The following is a 19,728-nucleotide window of genomic DNA, read 5'->3' on the forward strand; positions in this document are numbered from 1 at the left end:
TCCGAATCCGAGAAGGCATGAACAGCAAGAGAGGAGGTCCAACGGATAAAGAGACCAAAATGAAGAGTACCTTTCACGTACCGAAGTACGCGCTTGAGTATAGCCCAATGCTCAGTAGTCGGGGAGTGCATGTGCTGATAAATCTGATTCACAACAAAAGAGAGATCTGGACGCGTCACAGTATGGTACTGAAGAGCTCCCGCAAGACTACGATACTGCGTGGGATCCGCATAGGGAGCCATGGAATCAGGCACCGGACGAGACACAGGAATCGGAGTAGCCAGCGGCTTACAATCCACCATACCTGCACGAGTCAAAATGTCCCGCATGTACCGTTGCTGGGAAAGAAAGAGACCGTCAACCCGGGAAACTGTCTCAATGCCAAGAAAGAAAGACGGAGCACCCATGTCACGAATCTTGAACTCCGAGGCTAAGTCAGTGAGGAGACGACGCACACAAGTAGCATCAGAACCCATCACGAAGATGTCATCAACATACACAAGCAAATATAAGCAGACAGAGTCACGAGAATAAATGAATAAAGAGACATTCGTCATGGATGGTGAAAAACCCACTGAAACCAAGAAAGCACGTAACCTATCAAACCACGCCCTAGGGGCCTGCTTAAGCCCATACAATGACCTCTGCAATAAACACACAGAATCCGATCGGGCCTTGTCCTCATAGCCAGGCGGCTGCCAACAGTCTCAGAGAGATTACCGTTGAGAAACGCATTATGCACGTCGAGCTGCCGAATCGTCCAACCCCGAGAGACAGCCAAAGACAAAAGTAGTCGCATAGTGGTTGGCTTGACGACAGGGCTGAAAGTCTCAAAGAAGTCCTAACCTGCCACCTGATTGAAGCCTTTAGCGACTAACCGTGCATTGTGCCTCTCGACTGTGCCATCAGCCTTGCGCTTCGTCCTGAACACCCATTTGCACCCAACGACATTCATATCCGGAGTGCGATCCACTAACCGCCAGGTGTTATTCTGAATCAAGGCATTAAACTCAAGATCCATGGCTTCACGCCACTCAGGATACCGAACCGCTTGAGAATAACAAGTCGGTTCAGGAACAGTTATCAAAGCAACATGCCGAGTCGGTCCTTTAGAACGAGTCGCCATGACATGAGATGGGGGTGGAACCACCTTCGCCGTACGATGACCCCACTTAGCCGTAATAGCCGGGACCACAACCGTAACCGTGCGAGAGTCCAGGGCAGTAGTGGCACCACGAGAACCCGAGTCGGCCACGGCACCACATGGAACAACAGCTACCACCGTCCCTGGGTGCGGCGCAGCACCGATCACACCGAGACCAGGATCCACTCGAACAGCACCAACGCCCCACGGAGAGATCTGCCGAGAACTAGGGACCTGAGGAAGCACAGAAGTAGCAAACGGATATATGGTCTCATCAAACCGTACATGATGGAAAATGAATACCTTTTTAGTAGCAGGATCAAAACAACGATAGCCCCGAAAAGAAGGCGGATAACCAAGAAAAACACACGGGGAAGACCAATACTGTAACTTGTTGCGATTGTATGGACGCAACAGGGGGTAACAGAGACAACCAAACACACGCAAGAAAAGATACGATGGATGAGAACGGTGTAAGCGATAATGAGGGCTAACATTATCCAAGACACGAGTGGGCATCTTGTTAATAAGGAACACCGCAATCTCAAAGGCATAGTCCCAATAACGCAGTGGAACCGAAGCCTGAGCCAAGAGAGCTAGACCCGTCTCCACAACGTGACGATGCCGACGCTCTACCCTACCATTCTGTTCGTGGGTATAGGCACAAGACCGCCTATGATTAATTCCCAACGAAACAAAGGTACGGTGCAACCGGTTATACTCTCCCCCCTAAATCAGACTGTATAGGGACAATCTTACGACCATGAGAACGCTCAACTAGTGACCGAAACTGGTCGAAAATAGCATAGACATCAGTTTTCAACCGCATAGGATAAAACCACACAAAACGCAAATAGTCATCCACAAACAGAACAAAATACCGAAAACCATTAATAGAAAGAAATGGCGTAGGGCCCCAAATATCGGTATAAATAAGTTCAAGAACATGCGAAGTAGTAGTATCGACACGAGGCGAGGGAAACCGAGAGGATTTCCCCAACATATAAGCACGAAAAGACACAGAACTATCACTAACACTAGAACTAATAGAACAAGAATTCAAAATCTGCCGCATGACACGAGGATGAGGATGACCCAGCCGTCTATGCCAAACATCAAAAGAGACACGAGAAGCCACTAACGCAGCAGGACTCGAGCGAGTAACAGGCCAGGAATAGAGACCTCCCGAAGCCAGCCCTTTATACAGAATGGCCTTGGTTGAACGATCCTTCACAAAGAAACAATCAGAGTGAAACTCAAAGAAGACACTATTATCTCTAGCAAAGCGTTGGACAGACAGTAAAGACGCAGAAAGCCCAGGAACATATAACACATCAGATAACCGAAACAGTGTATGAGAAGAGGCTAACGGAGAAGAACCTGTACCAACAATAGGCAAACACTTACCGTCACCAACACGAAGTTGATCCAAACCAGTGTAAGGAGCCGCCGAGGACATTAATGACGGATCAGGCGTGGCATGATTAGATGCACCGGTGTCAGAAAACCATTGATGCACAACAACAGAGGCCGCACCATCCACGGAGTACGCTATATTAGCTCTCGGCCCCGGAGCACCGTCATAGCGGCGAAAACAGGTGGCAGCCGAATGCCCCTGGCTGGAGCAAATCTGACACTGAATAGCGCCGGCACCACCACGACCGCGACCACGACCGCTGTTGACCGCCCGAGCGTCCGCCATCACGCTGTGCCGCCATAGCCACCAGAGCAATAGCAACATCTCCAACCTCGTCCGCAAAGATGAAAGCCTGAGAGACAAGAAAGTCAGATAATTCAGTCAAAGAGACCGAAGGACCCCGCGTCAGAGACGCCACCAGAGGGCGGTATTCCGATCGAAAGCCACGGAAGATGTACATATTCTGATCCTCCAGCCCTCACCGGATGGCTAGCGAGCGCCAAATCCTCGATGAGAACCTGCGCACGACCAAGATAGTCAGGGATCGAAGCATCTCCCTGTCGTAACCCCTGCAATTCACCCACCAAACGAAGTGCACGTGCCCGAGTCGTCGACCCAAGCGTCTGTTCGATGGCTAACCATAGATGCCGGTCGTCGACCCAAGCGTCTGTTCGATGGCTAACCATAGATGCCGAGACGTTGATTTGCCGATGGCGAGATGCATCATCTCATCAGACAACGATGAGATGAGAAGAGACAACACGGCCTTGTCTTGCCGTAACCAAGCCGCCCTAGCAGCGGAAGAAGAAGCCGGCGGAACAGCAGCAACAACACCCTCGGCCGAGGGCACCGCGAGCGCCGTGAGCGGTGGACAGGGAGTCGAGCCATCAACAAACCCTAGCAATCCTTGTCCATCAAGAAAGTGAAGCAGTTGGGTACGCCAAAACAGAAAGTTGCGAGAGGACAACTTAATGGAGACAAAATGGTGTGCCGAGGAGAAAGACACCCCCGACAATGGCGCAGCAAGAGAAGCCTTGGAAACGGTCCGCTCGGAACTGCCGACAGAGCCGTCATCACCGCCGAGTTGCGCCATAGGAAGAAGAGTATGAATAAAAACTACTGATACCAGATGAGGATTCGATATATCTGAATAATGAATAATGTGTCCAGTACAGAGTATATCTAGCTGAGTATACAAGACCTAACACAAGACGAATACTAATAATAATAGACTAATAGTGATAGACTAATAGTAATGAAAATAGACTCCTAATAGGTTTAAGTGTGATCCTTTGTGAAGTAAGCATTTTACAGTTGTGCAAATCTGAGATCCATCAATTGGTATCATAGCCGAGGTCACATGTTCGAATCTATAGGAGATCCATCATTGTTCATTGTATTATGTTTAATATAAATAGAAATTAATACTCTAGTATAAAAAAAACTAGTACAAACTATGATTATAATAATTCAACATTAAAACATCATTTATCCATCAAATTAGAGTACATATAAATTAAAATTTATATGATTTTACCTATTTATATATTAAAACTAGTTTTTTACGCGTACGGCGCGATTGAGATAATGCCCAATGTTTTTTTTTAAATAAGTACTATAAAGTATATCAAGGTAAGATTATATTGGAATTGTTCATGCATAGATTATTGAATGCTGATTTTGCGTATTTAAATAAGTAATTCTAAGTTTACAAATGCAAGATAATATAGTCAAGATTGATTATAATTATCAATAAAATAATTGTATAGGTATGGTTACGTTGAAATCAAATACGGGACATAAGGGGGAGCAAATAAAAATTAGGGCATAAAATATTAAATATATATTAATATTGAACAGTTAACTGTTGATTGCCAAACAGGGACATTACGAGGTAATTTCTCACTTCAATTTGTTGTGTGATTTGAATACTCTTTTTGTCAATAAATCCCTCAAGTAGTTAATATGATTGGCTGAATTATATTTTTTTAAACGATTATTATTATTATTATTATTATTATTATTATTATTATTATTATTATTATTATTATTATTATTATTATTATTATTATTATTATTATTATTATTATTATTATTATTATTATTATTATTATTATGTATACCCTTAGATCATTTTACATGTTAATCTAAACAGCTAATTTTTTCAAATATCTTTTTACCAACCGTTGATATAATCGCTGGTCAAATCCGCTAATGCTAACTGCTGATTGTCAAACAAGGACATTGTGAGGTAGTTCTCACTTCAATTTGTTGTGTGATTTGAATACTCTCTATGTCAATAAATCGCTCAAGTAGTTAATATGATTGACTTTATTAATTATATTTTTTTAAATTTTTTCATGGTATTAATAAAATACTTGGTAAATAAATATATAGCATTATTTTTTATTATAACTTTGACATTTAATTTAATTAAAAAATAGTGCACACAAAAGATAATAGACAATGTAGTGAATATAATCAATTGATGAATTTAAATGTAAAGAATTTTTACATTGAAAAAAAAATAAAGACAATATAACTAATAAAATTATTTATCTTAATTAATTTATTGATAATGAATAATTTATTTATTTTTTAATAAAGACATTGTAGGGACAATGTAGCGAATATAATCAATTGATGAATTTGAATGTAACGAATTTTTATATTGGAGTAAAATAAAGACCATATAACTAATGGAATTATTTCTCTTATTTAATTTATTGATAATGAATAATTTTTTTTGAATAAAGACATTGTAGACACATCATTCTAAATTAAAGAAATGCATATGTATTTTTTTTTTGTTGTTGTAGCTACTAAATTATTATTTAATGAACAAATTGGTCCTGTGACTATTAGGGTACTGATAATTTGAGTACGTGACTTTCAAAACTCTCAATTTAAACCTTTAACTACGCAATTATTAGCAGATTTGGTCCTGTCGGCCAAATTGCCGGCCAATTTTGGCCGGAAAAATGTAATTCTTTTAAAATTATTTATTTATAAGGGCAAAATGGTCATTTAACGTCATTTCTTCTTCTTCCTGGCGACCGGAAAACATCTCCAACTCCCTCGTCGTTCCGTGGTGGAAATTAAACATCTCCGACAAAATCCCCGACGTTTCATTACTTCCGGCAAGCCCCACCGGATGCTCATCTTCTTCTTCAAGCTGTTGCTGCGGTGGCGGCGGCACCTTATCCCGCCGGATCTGCTGCACGATGTGATGATGCTGCAGAGTTTCCGCCGGCGATCTCTCGAACCCGTTCGAGAAACTGAACAATCCAGGATGATGATGATAATCTTGGGACATAGATAGATAGATATATACCTTAACCCAACAAATCCAAACAACCTAAGCCTTTCCTAGTAAGCAAGAGTTGTTGAACTCCACTGTACCACATCCATGGCTGCGCTGTAATTATCTCAAAAATCAACAATAAAATAATCAATATTTTCTTTCCGGCTAACATAGATACAAGAGAAAGCATCAAACAAAAGACTGTCAAATTCGGAAAAAAAAAAAAAAAAGATTTAAGAATTTATTTTCTTTATCTTTTTTCTTTTTCAACATAACACACCACACAAGATTACCTCTTAATTGAGAGTTTCATGCTGTAAAAGGGTCTCAGACATCGCTTTCTCCTCTCCTCAAGATTTTTTTTTTTTTTTCCTTTCTCTTTCTGAGCCTGTCCTCTCTCTGTGTGTCTCTCTCCTTTTCTCACCCTTTTGTTGCTACTTGCAGTGAGTGCTAGCTTTCTCTGCAATCGCCTTCTGGGAAAGTGAAATCATCCAAACTAACAACAAAGGAGTGGGTATCTCGTTCTAGTTGGTGGGTTTTCCGGTGGGTTGTTTGGGTTATACTTTTCCGGTGGATGCCTGATGAATCCGCTTTTCCGGTCGCCATGAAGAAGAAGAAATGACGTTAAATGACCATTTTGCCCTTATAAATAAATAATTTTAAAAGAATTACATTTTTCCGGCCAAAATTGGCCGGCATGACCAAATCTGCTAATAATTGCGTAGTTAAAGGTTTAAATTGAGAGTTTTGAAAGTCACGTACTCAAATTATCAGTACCCTAATAGTCATAGGACCAAAAGTGCAATTTGTTCTTATTTATTTATAATTTAATAAGAGTAAAATAGAGTACTAATTATGTCAACTTTGATTGGGATGGGGTTCGAACCTAAGACCTTTCTTATTGAAATCAATGAGTAAGTTAACGGTGAACTAACAAAAATTAACGAAAAAGTTAATGGATAATCATATTCATTAAGGATAAATTAAGAAATCTTAAGGAAAAATTAAAATCTGATCAATATAAGCTATGCATTTGATTAAAAAATTTGATCGCCATTTTTTCTACCCATTATAGACCTAACTCTCTTGGTCTCTTATTAGTATAGTAGAATAGTAGATATACTATGTGATGCGATATAAGCATTGTATTGTTTGTAATAATTGTTCTTTTTAATACTATATAAGCTAGCTCAAGCAAATTATGTTGTGGAACCGTGTCCATCTTGCAAGGTGGACACGGTTCCAAAACGACGTCGTTTTGGTGGAAAACGACGCCATGTCAATTTAAAAAAAAATTGCTTTCTTTCACCGTTAACGGCGTTTGTCCTCAGGAAGTCTATGTGTCATAATTTCTGAACTCTATGTTCATAATTATTGAATTCCATATTCACAATTATTAAACTCTATATTCACAATTACAGAACTCTATGTTCATAATTTTTGAACTCTATATTCATAATTCTTGAACTCTATATTCGCAACTACAAAACTCTATATTCGCAACGACACCGTTACTCCCGAAATGTAGAACGACGTCGTATTAAACCCGTGTCTACTTTGACATAACAACTCGCTAGCTTGTGGGCTGGCCAGCGAGGCCCGCCAACCCGTATGGAACGGGCTACGGCCAAAGAAACTTGCAAGTGAGACTGGCCCGCATTGACCCCCTAATCTTGGTATAAAGTTTGTAAGTATAAACCTCGGGGGATCAAACTGCAATTAAACTCATTCAGAAAATTTTTTATTTATTAATTTCTGTCCCTAGGGTTTATGTATATATTGGCTTGTTAAATCCGATTCGCCTCAGAACCCCAACCTTCGTTCACAGTTCAGGCATACAGTTCAGCGGAGAGCGAGAGAGGGGAGAGAAAGCCATAATCATGGTGAGTGTGCTCGATTTGATCTGTTTCTACTTGAACTCTGTCGTGTTTAACTCATTCGATTTGAATACTAATTGGCGGATTGTCTATTGTTGCAGAGTCTGGTCGCGAACGAGGATTTCCAGCACATTTTGCGTATCCTGAACACCAATGTCGATGGGAAGCAGAAGATTATGTTTGCTATGACTTCCATCAAAGGTATTGGTCGCCGCTTCGCCAATATCTGCTGCAAAAAAGCCGATATCGACATGAACAAAAGGTCTCATATGTTCCTTTGCTGACCGATTTTTCTGTGTTTGTTCTTTTATCTTTATCGAATTCATTTTTTATGTATGCCAAGTATATTATATTTCTATGCTTTAAGTCATTGAAAGCAGAAAAATTATAGCTTTACTTCAAATATTTGAAGCCCAGTTAAATAATTAACGCCGAAGATGCTGAACTTTTGTAGATCCTGAATAGCTTCGAATTGATCTGAGTAGAGTTCTATTGTAATGCATAATTGCATATGTATTGTTGCCTTTTCTGTTTGTGGCATTATGTTTAAATAAATATATGAAACATTACATTGTTCTCAAAAAGGGGTGTAAGATGGACTTTTACAGTACTGATGCTCTTGAGCTATTTTGTTAGGATGTGGATATAACAGTAAAGCCAACATTTTTAAATAGTTTTAAATTTAACATTGAACGGCCTAATTAGCTATTTTTATAGGTTAGTGTTGCATATGACATGCATACATAGTCTCAGAGTTAGTACAAATGATTAGGAAGTCAATGGGTTGACCAAGATGCTAGGTGCTCTTAATTATGCCAATTATGTTTGTACTTCATGTTTTGGAATTTAGATTGCGCTGATTCTTGAATGCTGCTTGGCTTGTCACAGGGCTGGGGAACTTACTGCTGCTGAAATTGATAACTTGATGACCGTTGTTGCAAACCCTCGCCAGTTCAAGGTCCCTGACTGGTTTTTGAACAGGCAGAAGGACTATAAGGATGGTAACTATTCACAGGTTGTCTCCAATGCATTGGATATGAAGCTTAGGGATGACCTTGAACGCCTGAAGAAAATCAGGTATGATGGTTTCTCACTGGACTTGAGATGTTAGTGAATGTTGTATTTAATACTGATATGTTGTTAGCTGAGGAGTTGAATTTTAATTGTTTATGGCTTTTGTGATTTCTGTTTTGCATGACTATTTTGGTTATGTTGAGTAGCTGGTATGTTTTGTGATACTGGCATACTGCTGCTCCATAACTGATTCCTGCTGAAATAATGGTAATGCAAATATGGATTCTGGTGTGTAGTTGAGACCAATTCCCAAGTTTTCATCCTCTGTATTTTAACCTAGATGTTTGCTGTTTCACCATTCTTATTGCATTTGAAATGAAATTAGCAAAGTTGGAAACTGCAGTGTCTATTCAATGAATTGTAATTCATACCTCCCTCTAAATGAATTGCAATTCAGTGTGGAAAGGAAAGGAAAAAAAGAAAAAAAAGAAATTTTTGCCCTTTATTATTATTACACAATGACATTTTATTTTTTTTATCACTTCTTCCCTTCCCATTCCTAATAATTCAATTCCTCCCTTCCAAACAATGTGATTTGAATTTCTACTTTATTCTAACCTTAGTCTTTTCCCACTGAATTGCTATTCTTTCCCACCCCCCACCCCCCACCCCCCAATTCTCTCCCCCAACCAAATGCCCTGTTAATGTTATATGATGTTTTGGTTTGAACTTTGTTATGCCAAGTTTTAGTTCTTTTTGCAGTACATTTTTTACCCATCCAAACAATTAGAACAGTACGAAGATGTACCTCTATATTTTTTCTAAATATGGCTGGTTGTTGACCCCTTTTAAAACAACTGTTTATCTTTTTGAATGCCAGAAACCACCGTGGTCTCCGACACTACTGGGGGCTCCGTGTACGTGGACAGCACACCAAGACAACTGGGCGTAGGGGAAAGACTGTTGGTGTCTCGAAGAAGCGTTGATTTTGGTTGCATTCGAATCATGGATGGTTTTGTTTTAGAATATATTTATATCTTTTATTTGTGATATTAGTATTTAGTACTAGTACTTTTTAAAGCTAAAAGCATGAGCTTCCATGTTTTTGTCAAGCAGGCATGATTTCACATTCCTCTTTATTACATTACTGGATAAGTTTTGAGATCTGTTTGTTTCGTTTTATGAAATGTCTTTTGAAGATGCCTAAAATTTGAGATGCCTTGTGTGCTACCATACTAAGAGGTGCTCAGATAACATGTTTGAGAATGAGATGTCTTTGCATACCCTTAGTTATGTAGTGTTGGTGTATACTATGAGGATAAGATCTATTTCAAATTTTATATGACTTTGAATTGTTGATTATTTGTAAACAAATATCAATTATTATACGTAATTTGGAACTGAATTCATTAAAAATTCATGTAAATTTGTAGTTATTTCAAATTTTATTATGTTGACTTTGGTTGTTGATAGTTAGTTTGACTCCCACTAGGAGTAGTCTAGTGTCAAATTACACACTAAGCTGGAGTTTGGTTAGGGACTATTGTAGTATTGTATCCTATTATATCTTATGAGATTTTTGATTTTTGATAATAATCATCAACATGTTTGTTTTTCTATTTTTATGTCTTAAAATTAGATTTAAATTATTTGATAATTATAAAATCGAGAGAATTACACTTTTGATCCTATAATTATAGAGGTCTTAGTACTTACTTTAAAAATTGACAATTTAGTCCTGTAACTATGCAATTTTTGACACATTTTATCTTCCGGAAAAACGTAATTTATTTTAAATTATTTATAACTGGGGGCAAAATGGTAATTTTATATCATTTCTTCTTCTTCCTTGCTGCGCCTGCAATGAATTGGCATAACCCAAGGAAAGAAACATGGGAATGAATGCAGTGCTTTATATTAACCATTAAGCTTAAATTTAAAATGCAGTGCTTCATAGTTTTAGTTATGCCAGGGGAAGAAATGCACAAATCTAAATCTATGTCAATGAATTGGATAAAATGAAACCCAGGCCACCGGTGATAACGTCGGAGATCGCAACTGCCGGACCAAATAAGAACCGCCTGAGATATTTATCATTTTCAAACTCCGGCTAGACAGTGCAAATTCTCAAAATTCTCAGCTTTGTTCACCAGAACTTATGGAGTAGCCAGAGAACATTTGGACCAGAGATATTTATCATTTACTACCAGCCTCCGGAATCAGTCGTGTTCGTATGCTTCGGGGACCTGGTGAGCCTACCGGAAAATCAAGTGAGAGAGATCGCCGGCGGACTCGAAAGTAACTGGTGTCGCTTCCTCTGGTCCCTCCGGCGGCCACTGCAACACAATAGCAATAACAACAAGACTCAGCTTCCGGGAGCCATCGGCGGATAGTGATAGTGGTGGGTTGGGTGCCGCAGCTGGAACAACAACACGATAGCGACATCCTACCGGACGAATTTCTCCACCGGACATTGGGACACAGGGAAGGTGGCGGGGTGGGTGCTGCAGCTGGAAATACTGTCACACAGAGCGATCACGCGGCTTCGTATCACACTGCGGATAGAACGGAGTGCCGATCACAACTTGGCTGGTGCACTCAGAGCAACAGGTGAACGCTTTCCCGTTGGTGAGAGAGTTGGGGATGGCTGTGGAAAAAAAGGGCAAAATTCACACAGAGCCATCGGCGGCTTCGTATCACACTCCCAGGTTTTGCTTTTCCGCAGGCGCAGCAAGGAAGAAGAAGAAATGGCCATTTTCCCCCCAGTTATAAATAATTTAAAATGGGTTACGTTTTTTCGGCGAAATTTGGTTGGTGATTTGGCCAGGATGACCTAATGTGTTAAAAATTGCATAGTTACGAGACTAAATTGTTAGTTTTTAAAGTCAAGTACTGAAATTAACAAGACTCATATAGTTATAAAACCAAAAGTGTAATTTTCTCTAAAATCAATTACCTCTATTATTTCCTCATTTCGAACAATAGAATCAAAATTGAGGAAGAAAATTAAAAAAAAAAAGTCATTGTTCATGCATTAAATATAGAGATGACAACGGGGCAGAGAGTGAGGATTAAGTCCACATTACCTGTCCTCGTCCCGTTTTTCGATGGGGATTAAGTCTACATTCCCCGTCCTCGCCCCGTTCCCCAATAGGATTTGGAATTACTCTCATCCCCGTCCCCACAAGGAATTTTCGGGGATAGGAATTTCCTGTCCACGACTTTTGAGATTCTATCACTTTTGGTGCACAACATTAAAATTTTTCAATTTTGGTGCTTAACTTTGTTATTTTTATTAGTTTTTGTCATTTTGACCAAATTGATGGCAAAATGTTGCCAAATCTTATATTTTTAGGCGTAAAATCGTCATCCCAAGAAAACATCTTCAATATCTAAACAAAGTCATTGTAAAATCATATCTATAGGTGTTTGATTGATGAGAATAATGGGGGAGACGGGCAGAAACTAGATACACATTTATGAGATTTATAATATCGACAATTGACAAACTTTTCTTTTTCTCTTAATATGATTTTTCTTTTGTTTAGATATTGAAGATCTATCATTATGATGACGATTTTGCCTCTAAAATATAAAATCCGACAACATTTCATTGTCAATATGGTCGGAAGGATTAAAACTGATAAAAATAACAATGTTAGACATCAAAATTAGAAAGATTTAAAATTGTGTACCAAAAATGATAAAGTTTAAAAAATATTGAGACCAAAAGTGAAATTAATTCTTATTAGAAATACATCAAGTCTTCAATGATACGACTTATTGAATGATGGATTAGACTATGGTATAATTTGAAGCTTACTTTGGATACGATACGGCAGTATTCTTCTCCTGAATGGAAACTTGAGTTTAGCATAACATAAACTCAGCATAGCTTTACAAGTCATGGCCGGAGGTAACCCTCAAAACCCTCCTTCTTCCTCCACCGCCACTTCCCGCCGCAAGTCCCGTCGCAAATCCTCCGCAAAGAATCGCCGGTTTCCCAATTCCAGACCCTCACAATTCGGGTCACGTTCTGGAGAAAATAATAAACCCAGGCCCTCTACAAAACCCGGCAAACACACTGGAGCCCCAACCACCCCTCCAACCCATATGCTTAGACCCGTTAACTCGTCCCCTAGACCCGACGAGGCCACGCATTCTGCGCTGCCCTCGCTCCGTTTCCTTGACCCGCCTCCGCCTCCGCCTCCTGCGAATGGGAATGGGAATGTCGTCCACTTACTCGAACGCAGGACGCTTGTGCTCGCGGATGGTTCTGTGAGGACTTACTTCTCATTGCCCCCGGATTATCATGATTTTTCACCGTTGCCACCGAGGGAATTTCGTGGTCCGGGGTTAGGGTTTGATAGAAATTTCCCGGTGAGTCCAGATTTATGCCCCGAGTTCCGGGATGATCCGTTTTTACATACCAGGAATCATGATTATCAGGGCTCATTAGGCCTAGAAGAGCAGGGGGTTGGACCTGTTACGGGTACTGGGCATGAAAATTCAATGAAAAGGAAGTTTTGGGATGAAGAAACAGAAGCAAATGATTATATTGATAGGAAAAGGCAGCAGCTTCTGCAGCTGGGAAATTTAGGTGACAATTCACAAGGAATGAATGAGTTGGATACAGGTACAGGTAGAGGATCAGAGGAAACGAAAATTGCTGAGGTGAATACACATCGCCTCAAGCACCATGAGGTTGATCAAAAAGCCTTAAAGAAGGCATTTTTGCGTTTTGTGAAGTCAGTGTATGAAATTCCAAAGCAGAAAAATCGCTATCTGGCCAATGGAAAGCAGGGTCATCTTCAATGTGAAGTTTGTGGCAGGTCTGGAATAAATTATGGCCACTCTATTATTTTGATAACAGTTATTTGTTTGATACAATTACTTCATTTGTTTCTTGAGGCATTATTGGCTTAGTGTTGATTTTGTATAAATTTAGCACAAGTGCAAATTGCATTCTGAGGGTGCTTAGTTATGGCTCATTTTGGTGGCGTGATGCAGAAGGTTGAGTGGCAGTTATAACTTGGTCTTTTCAAATTATGACTGCTTTTTTGTGTGCTTTTAGTTCAGGCTACCATCTTGCTCTCTGAATAGCTGTATATCTGCTTTTATATGTAAAAAACATTGATTTCCGGCATGTTGTGATATTGAAGAGGTTGAGCAAATGGATATTATATAATGTTTAACTATCATATTTCATCATGTAGCAGTAATCTAGGTGACCTCTGAAAGCAATATGAAATCAGGAGAAAGAGCTAAAGAGATAATTCAGGATTGACTACAAGAATAGGGTTAGAAAACAAACAATGGGTTAGATCAGGAGTAGTTTTTTTTGGTTTGAAGAATACACTGTTATAATTGATGATGAGTTCTGTATTTTTTGTGCACTGGTTGGGGAACCTTTTGTGTAGATTTGGGACTTGGGAGGCTTGGTTGGGTTTGTCATTATTTATTTTTATTATTTGAAAATGTTTTCATACCTAGGTTGCACCCAAGTCATCGCGATGTGATTGAAGGCTCATCACTCCACTCCAGTGAAGTGCAGGATTATACATAAGTGATCACTTATGATGCTCTTTTCCCTAATAGATTAGGCAATAGGTATTTTTGAAACAAATACTTAAGGATTCAATCATGCACAGGAAATACGTAATGTATTTTTATTTTTAAAATCTTTCCTCTATACCAAAGCCATAAACTGATTAGGCAGTTCTTTGTTTGTGTAGAAACATGTACTCCCGTAATAGATTAGTTACTATAGCTATCTGAAATGTGTAAAGTAGTTATTCAAAATAAGTATGGGGTAAGTGGACTCAAAGTTGTTAAAAGCACTTGCTTCTGCACAAAGTCTAGAAGCGAGGCAAGCGATGTGAAGTCGCTTCGATGGAGTGACGAAGTGACAAGGTGCAGCAAAGCAAGGCTTTCTCACGAGAAGCGCAGTCAACAGTCAGTCAACCCTTAGGAAAAACAAATATAAAGGATATGAAATTAGGGTTTGAGTTGCGAGTTGTGACCTTCTCCAACTTTCCGAAAGGGGTGACTCGACAGCTTATCACTGTCAAACCCAAACACGACTACCTCGCACCCTTGCCTCCAACCGAACTTCGATCTCTGAAACTCTTTGACCTCACTAGTAGCCATTGCCGTGCCACTCTTCAATCTTTGACCTTGGCTCATGCGAGCTCTTGGATATCTCGCAAGTATTTCTCTTTTTCCCTTTTTCGACCAGATTCTAGCGCATCTTGTGTACACTTCAATGGTTCAACAAGTTTTTTTTTTTTTTTTTTTTTTTCCCCTCACTCTTAATAGTGGATTCCTCTACTTTGTATTTTATAAAGACGGAAGTTTTTTTCCCTACTTTTATAAGAGCTATAGTGACTTAGTGTATACATAATAATATATTTATATAAACAAATTAAGTAATTAACAACTTAAAGTCTTAAAATCTTGATTCTTGAACTAACTTTAATTATAATTTAAGTATTTAATTGTGATTTGGGCTACAATATTGATTATTTGCATTAGAATTTACATTAAAGCACTATATATGTCATTTTGCATTACTAATTAAGTCATTGTAATTTTTCGAAGAAGTATCGCATTGTGTGAAAAAGCGGCGCCTCGCTTTAAAGTAAAGCCGGTGCGCTTTTTCGCTTTAAAAACTTTGAGTGCACTTCAAGAACAAAAGCAGCGAATACCCCTTAGGTCGTGGAAAAGAGGGCATTTAATCTATATTCCTTTACAACACATTTAATGAACTTGTGTGTGCATATACTATGAGTTACATTTTTATTCCCCTTAAAATGGCAGGAAATGTCTATATGATTCATAACTCTGATTTTGGGATATATGAATGCTGTTTTTAACCCAGTGAATATAATTAATAAGATATTAAGATCTAGTTATTCATTTTTCATCAAAACAATACTGAGAAATAATAATAATAATAATAATAATAATAATAATAATAATAATAATAATAATAATAATAATAATAATAATAATAATAATAATAACTTGATGATAATAATGATATTAAGTTAATACTGCATTAATGACACTTTGACCCCTGTTATGCCGCTATGGGTGGGAATATTAGTAGCGGGTATGTTTCAGCTTAGTTCTGGATTTGTTGATTAAATTTTTTACTGTCTTGACATTCCTTCTAACTATAATAATTGTGATTTCTATATTAATTGATGTAAGTATCAACATCTTCAAGACTTTCTCAATTTCTTGTTAACTTTCATTTGATAATACAGGGAATCAAAAAGATTTCGTGATATGCACAGCCTTATTATGCATGCATACCATTCAGACAATGCTGACTCTATAGTTGATCACTTGGGATTTCACAAAGCTTTGTGTGTTCTGATGGGCTGGAACTATTTGACTGCTCCTGATAGTTCAGAGTCATACCAGTTGTTATCTGCTGGTGAAGCAGCTGCAAACCTAGATGACTTGATTATATGGCCACCACTGGTGATAATTCATAACACTGTAACAGGAAAATATGTAGATGGCCATGTGGAGGGTTTGGGGAACAAGTTTATGGATGATTACCTTAAAGGTATAGCAAATTCCTTCATTTTCTCATCTCTTTGCTACTGTTATAAGGGATATCCCAGCTTCCAAGATGTTTACCCGTTTTTCATAATATCTTCCTACCTTTTCTACTGGCAGCAGTTTTAAGATTATTATTTTATGGCATACTGGAGTTGTCAGAATTGAATATTGAATTTCTTCATTCTTACCATAAGTATCATGAGCATCAATAAAATGCCTTCATTGATTAGGTTCACATATCCATTGAGAGGGCTAGTTTCATGGTAATGATGTGTTTTATGAGTTATAATCTCAACATCTCTTAACTATGTTATTACTTCAGTTTTTTTTTTTTTTTTTTTTTTTTTCCTATTCTATGTGTTTGAATTTATTCCTGAGCATGGAATCCCATTTCCTTTAAAATAGGAATGTACTGGTGCTCCAGTTCATAATTTTGGCTGTATGTTAGTCACATAGGATGATTTGGTAGTATGGATGGCCGGGTTGATGTATTGTGAGGGATGTGGGATCGTGACATAGGGGAAGATTGGTAAAGGCATTGGTCTTATTATGAGATTAAGAGGTCCGATTGTGGGAAATTTTATATCAACAGAATAGATTGGATGCCATTAGTTAACTACTTAATCTTGGACTTACCACAATTATTCTTATGCAAAGTGTATGCTCATATTTATATGAACATGCTTATATATGGGGAGTTGGGGTTTAGCCTAGTGATAGATTTCCAGGCATTTTTCCTTGGTTTGAATACCCTTCCCACCATATCCCTGCCAGAACATGTATAAGTAATTGAATGAGAAAACGGAATTCAGAGTTTTAGACTCTTTAGAATGCAAGAGTGTCTGGTGCAGGCGCCTAATTAGGATTATAGCTTGGATGCTCCTGATAATTTGTTTTAGAGGACACCAATTGTTCCAACTTGCAAGGGTTGCCATAATGTCCTGTCTGCCTGTCCCCTTTCCATTTTTGCTGATAGCAGAGGCTGGGGAGTTTAGAAGTAATATTGTGGAAACTGTGGCAATAAGTACAGAACAAAAGAAGAACAACAAGAGAGGAAGGAATGGAGGATGAAATATGATATTGTGGATGGATTACTTGATAGAATGATTACAAAAGTCTATGTATTTATAGGCTCTGAGAAATATCTAAAGAGTCATGAATCACGATTCTTTGTTTTACATATGCCCTATAACTTTTTAGTGCATGAGTTAAAATAAGTTCCACTTGTAGGTTTCTATATGATGGTAAAGAGTTGCTGATATATTGCTCTTTGAGAGGGAGCTCCTGGCCAATGAGTTCTTATCCCTTGGGAATAATCATGAAAGATCAGTTTAACCAAAGTAAAATTGAATTGGGTGCTGGGAATTGGGATTGCTTGGATCAGTATACCACAGTTCGGTATAGATCCTTGCCTTTCTCATTTGACTTGGATCCTTGGAACTGAATCCCTTGGTGGGAATCACTTTCTAGTATCATGAAACTTCGAGCTGGGGATGGTGGGCGTTGTACCAGTAGTCAATTTGGTTATGTGGTTTCACAAACTTGATTAAAGTGATTACTTCTGTTGAAGTCAATATGTTCTTACATAGCATGCGGGCTAAAAGCTTTGACGTGAAAAATCAGAGCAACACTTCTACTCTGACGATCCTCCTATTTTTGGAAGCTCTTTATGTTTATATTTTTCGTTCTTTCATGTACTATGTGATTTATTTATCTTTTATTTAAAAAAAAAAATGAAGAAGCAAAAGGGATGACTGGGGTGGAGGATAGAGAACCTTTTGCGATTAGCGGCATTATTCATGAAATGTGCAATATGAGAGCTACCTATTGCATGTCTGGTTTCCTTCAATTTTAGATCTTTAAGCTCATGAAGTCTGTGTTTACCTTATTTTCAAATGTTTGGTTTCAGATATCGGGTGTAAAGGTGGGAAAGCAAAAGCATCATTCAACAAAGGCGGGCCTCTAGGCATTACCCTGGTAAAGTTTGGCGGTGACCAATCTGGTTTGAAGGAGGCAATGAGATTGGCAGAGTACTTTGAAAGAGGCAACCACGGGAGGGGCAATTGGGCCCTTGTGCAGCGCTTAACTTTACACAAGGACGAAGAGAACAATCCCGACCTAGTAAAGGTTGACCCTCAAACAGGGGAGAAAAAGAGGATCTTCTATGGGTATTTGGCTAACATTTCTGATTTGGATAAGGTCGAGGCCGATACCAGGAAGAGAGTTTCTGTTGAGAGCAAAACTGAATTATTGTTGTCACAGTAGAACCATGTTGTGCTAGGAGGGACAACTATTTCCTCGATTCTTGGCTAAATTATCGATGCTTTATCCCTTGTCAATACAGTCCTAGTGGATGCCCAGTACATAGTAAATTTCAACTTGATATGTTAATTGTTCATGCTCACATTTTTTTGTCTTTGTAGCCATGTCTGTAGGTTCTCAAGATTTTCACCATTTGTGTACCTACTACTTGATGAATTATGAATAGAAGTTTAATTGTATGAGTTGGTGAACTTTGTAAATTCTTGATTTACTTCATTTGCATGCTCAATAAATCTTAGAATATCAAGCACCACACTTTGTTTCACCAGAATATCGATTTAACTTCAAACTTTTCGTATATTTTGAGTTATTTACCCAGTTAATTTTTATGAAAATATCTTTATTATGTACTAATGAAAAATGAACCAAACTTTTAATTTGATTGAGTTAATCACTTACCAATCATGCTCACCCGCAAATTATGCAGTGGACGGAATCGTGTCCACAATGCATTGTGGACTTTAGTCCAAAACGACATCGTTTTTAGGGAAAACGTGTCATTTTAGTTTAAAAAAAATTTGATTTTGTGTTATTCGTTTGTGCCATTATGAATGTACAATTATGGGATTATGAATGTATAATTATGGCATTATGAATGTAAGTTATAAAATCATGAACACAGAGCTCTGACATTATGAATTTACAATTATGAACATAGAGCTCTAAAATTGTGAACATTGAGCTTTGAAAATTATGATTTTACAGTTATGGCATTATGAATGTACAGTTACGGAATTATAAATGTACAGTTATGCAATTATGAATGTACAATTATGAAATTATGAACACAGAGCTCTGACATTATAAACTTACAATATGAACATATAGTAATAAAATTATGAACATAGAGCTCTAAAATTGTGAACATAGAGCTTCAAAAATTATGAAGTTACAGTTATTGAATTATGAATGTACAGTTACGGAATGTACAATTATGGAATTATGAACATATAGTAATAAAATTATGAACATATACTCCTATAACGAAGCGGTCTGAAATTAAAAAAAAAAAAAAAAGAAGAAGATAACAATGCCTAACGACACTGTTACCCGTGTCCAGCATTCCATAGCATAA

At 38.1% G+C, this 19,728-nt stretch overlaps 2 protein-coding genes and 1 long non-coding RNA gene across 3 annotated transcripts; 2 read left to right on the forward strand and 1 right to left on the reverse strand.

The window, feature by feature from the left end:
• Positions 1–7,636: 7,636 nt before the first annotated feature.
• LOC109163819 (40S ribosomal protein S18-like) lies at positions 7,637–9,965 on the forward strand. The gene is made up of 4 exons (XM_019312529.1): positions 7,637–7,748; positions 7,844–8,004; positions 8,631–8,819; positions 9,637–9,965. Exons 1-4 carry the CDS (start codon positions 7,746–7,748, stop codon positions 9,740–9,742), a joined length of 459 nt encoding a protein of 152 aa, XP_019168074.1. The 5' UTR covers positions 7,637–7,745; the 3' UTR covers positions 9,743–9,965.
• LOC109163820 lies at positions 9,892–10,126 on the reverse strand. Its single transcript, XR_002051333.1, has 2 exons — positions 10,012–10,126; positions 9,892–9,975 (listed from the first exon to the last, which is right to left on the reverse strand). It is a non-coding gene; the product is annotated as an uncharacterized LOC109163820 (long non-coding RNA).
• A 2,434-nt stretch (positions 10,127–12,560) lies between these two features.
• On the forward strand, positions 12,561–18,943 carry LOC109163818. The gene is made up of 3 exons (XM_019312528.1): positions 12,561–13,588; positions 16,028–16,335; positions 18,241–18,943. Exons 1-3 carry the CDS (start codon positions 12,663–12,665, stop codon positions 18,594–18,596), a joined length of 1,590 nt encoding a protein of 529 aa, XP_019168073.1. The 5' UTR covers positions 12,561–12,662; the 3' UTR covers positions 18,597–18,943.
• The last annotated feature ends 785 nt before the right edge of the window (positions 18,944–19,728 follow it).

This window comes from Ipomoea nil, unplaced genomic scaffold, assembly GCF_001879475.1.
Source record: "Ipomoea nil cultivar Tokyo-kokei standard unplaced genomic scaffold, Asagao_1.1 scaffold3043, whole genome shotgun sequence".
NCBI classification, from domain to species: domain Eukaryota; kingdom Viridiplantae; phylum Streptophyta; class Magnoliopsida; order Solanales; family Convolvulaceae; genus Ipomoea; species Ipomoea nil.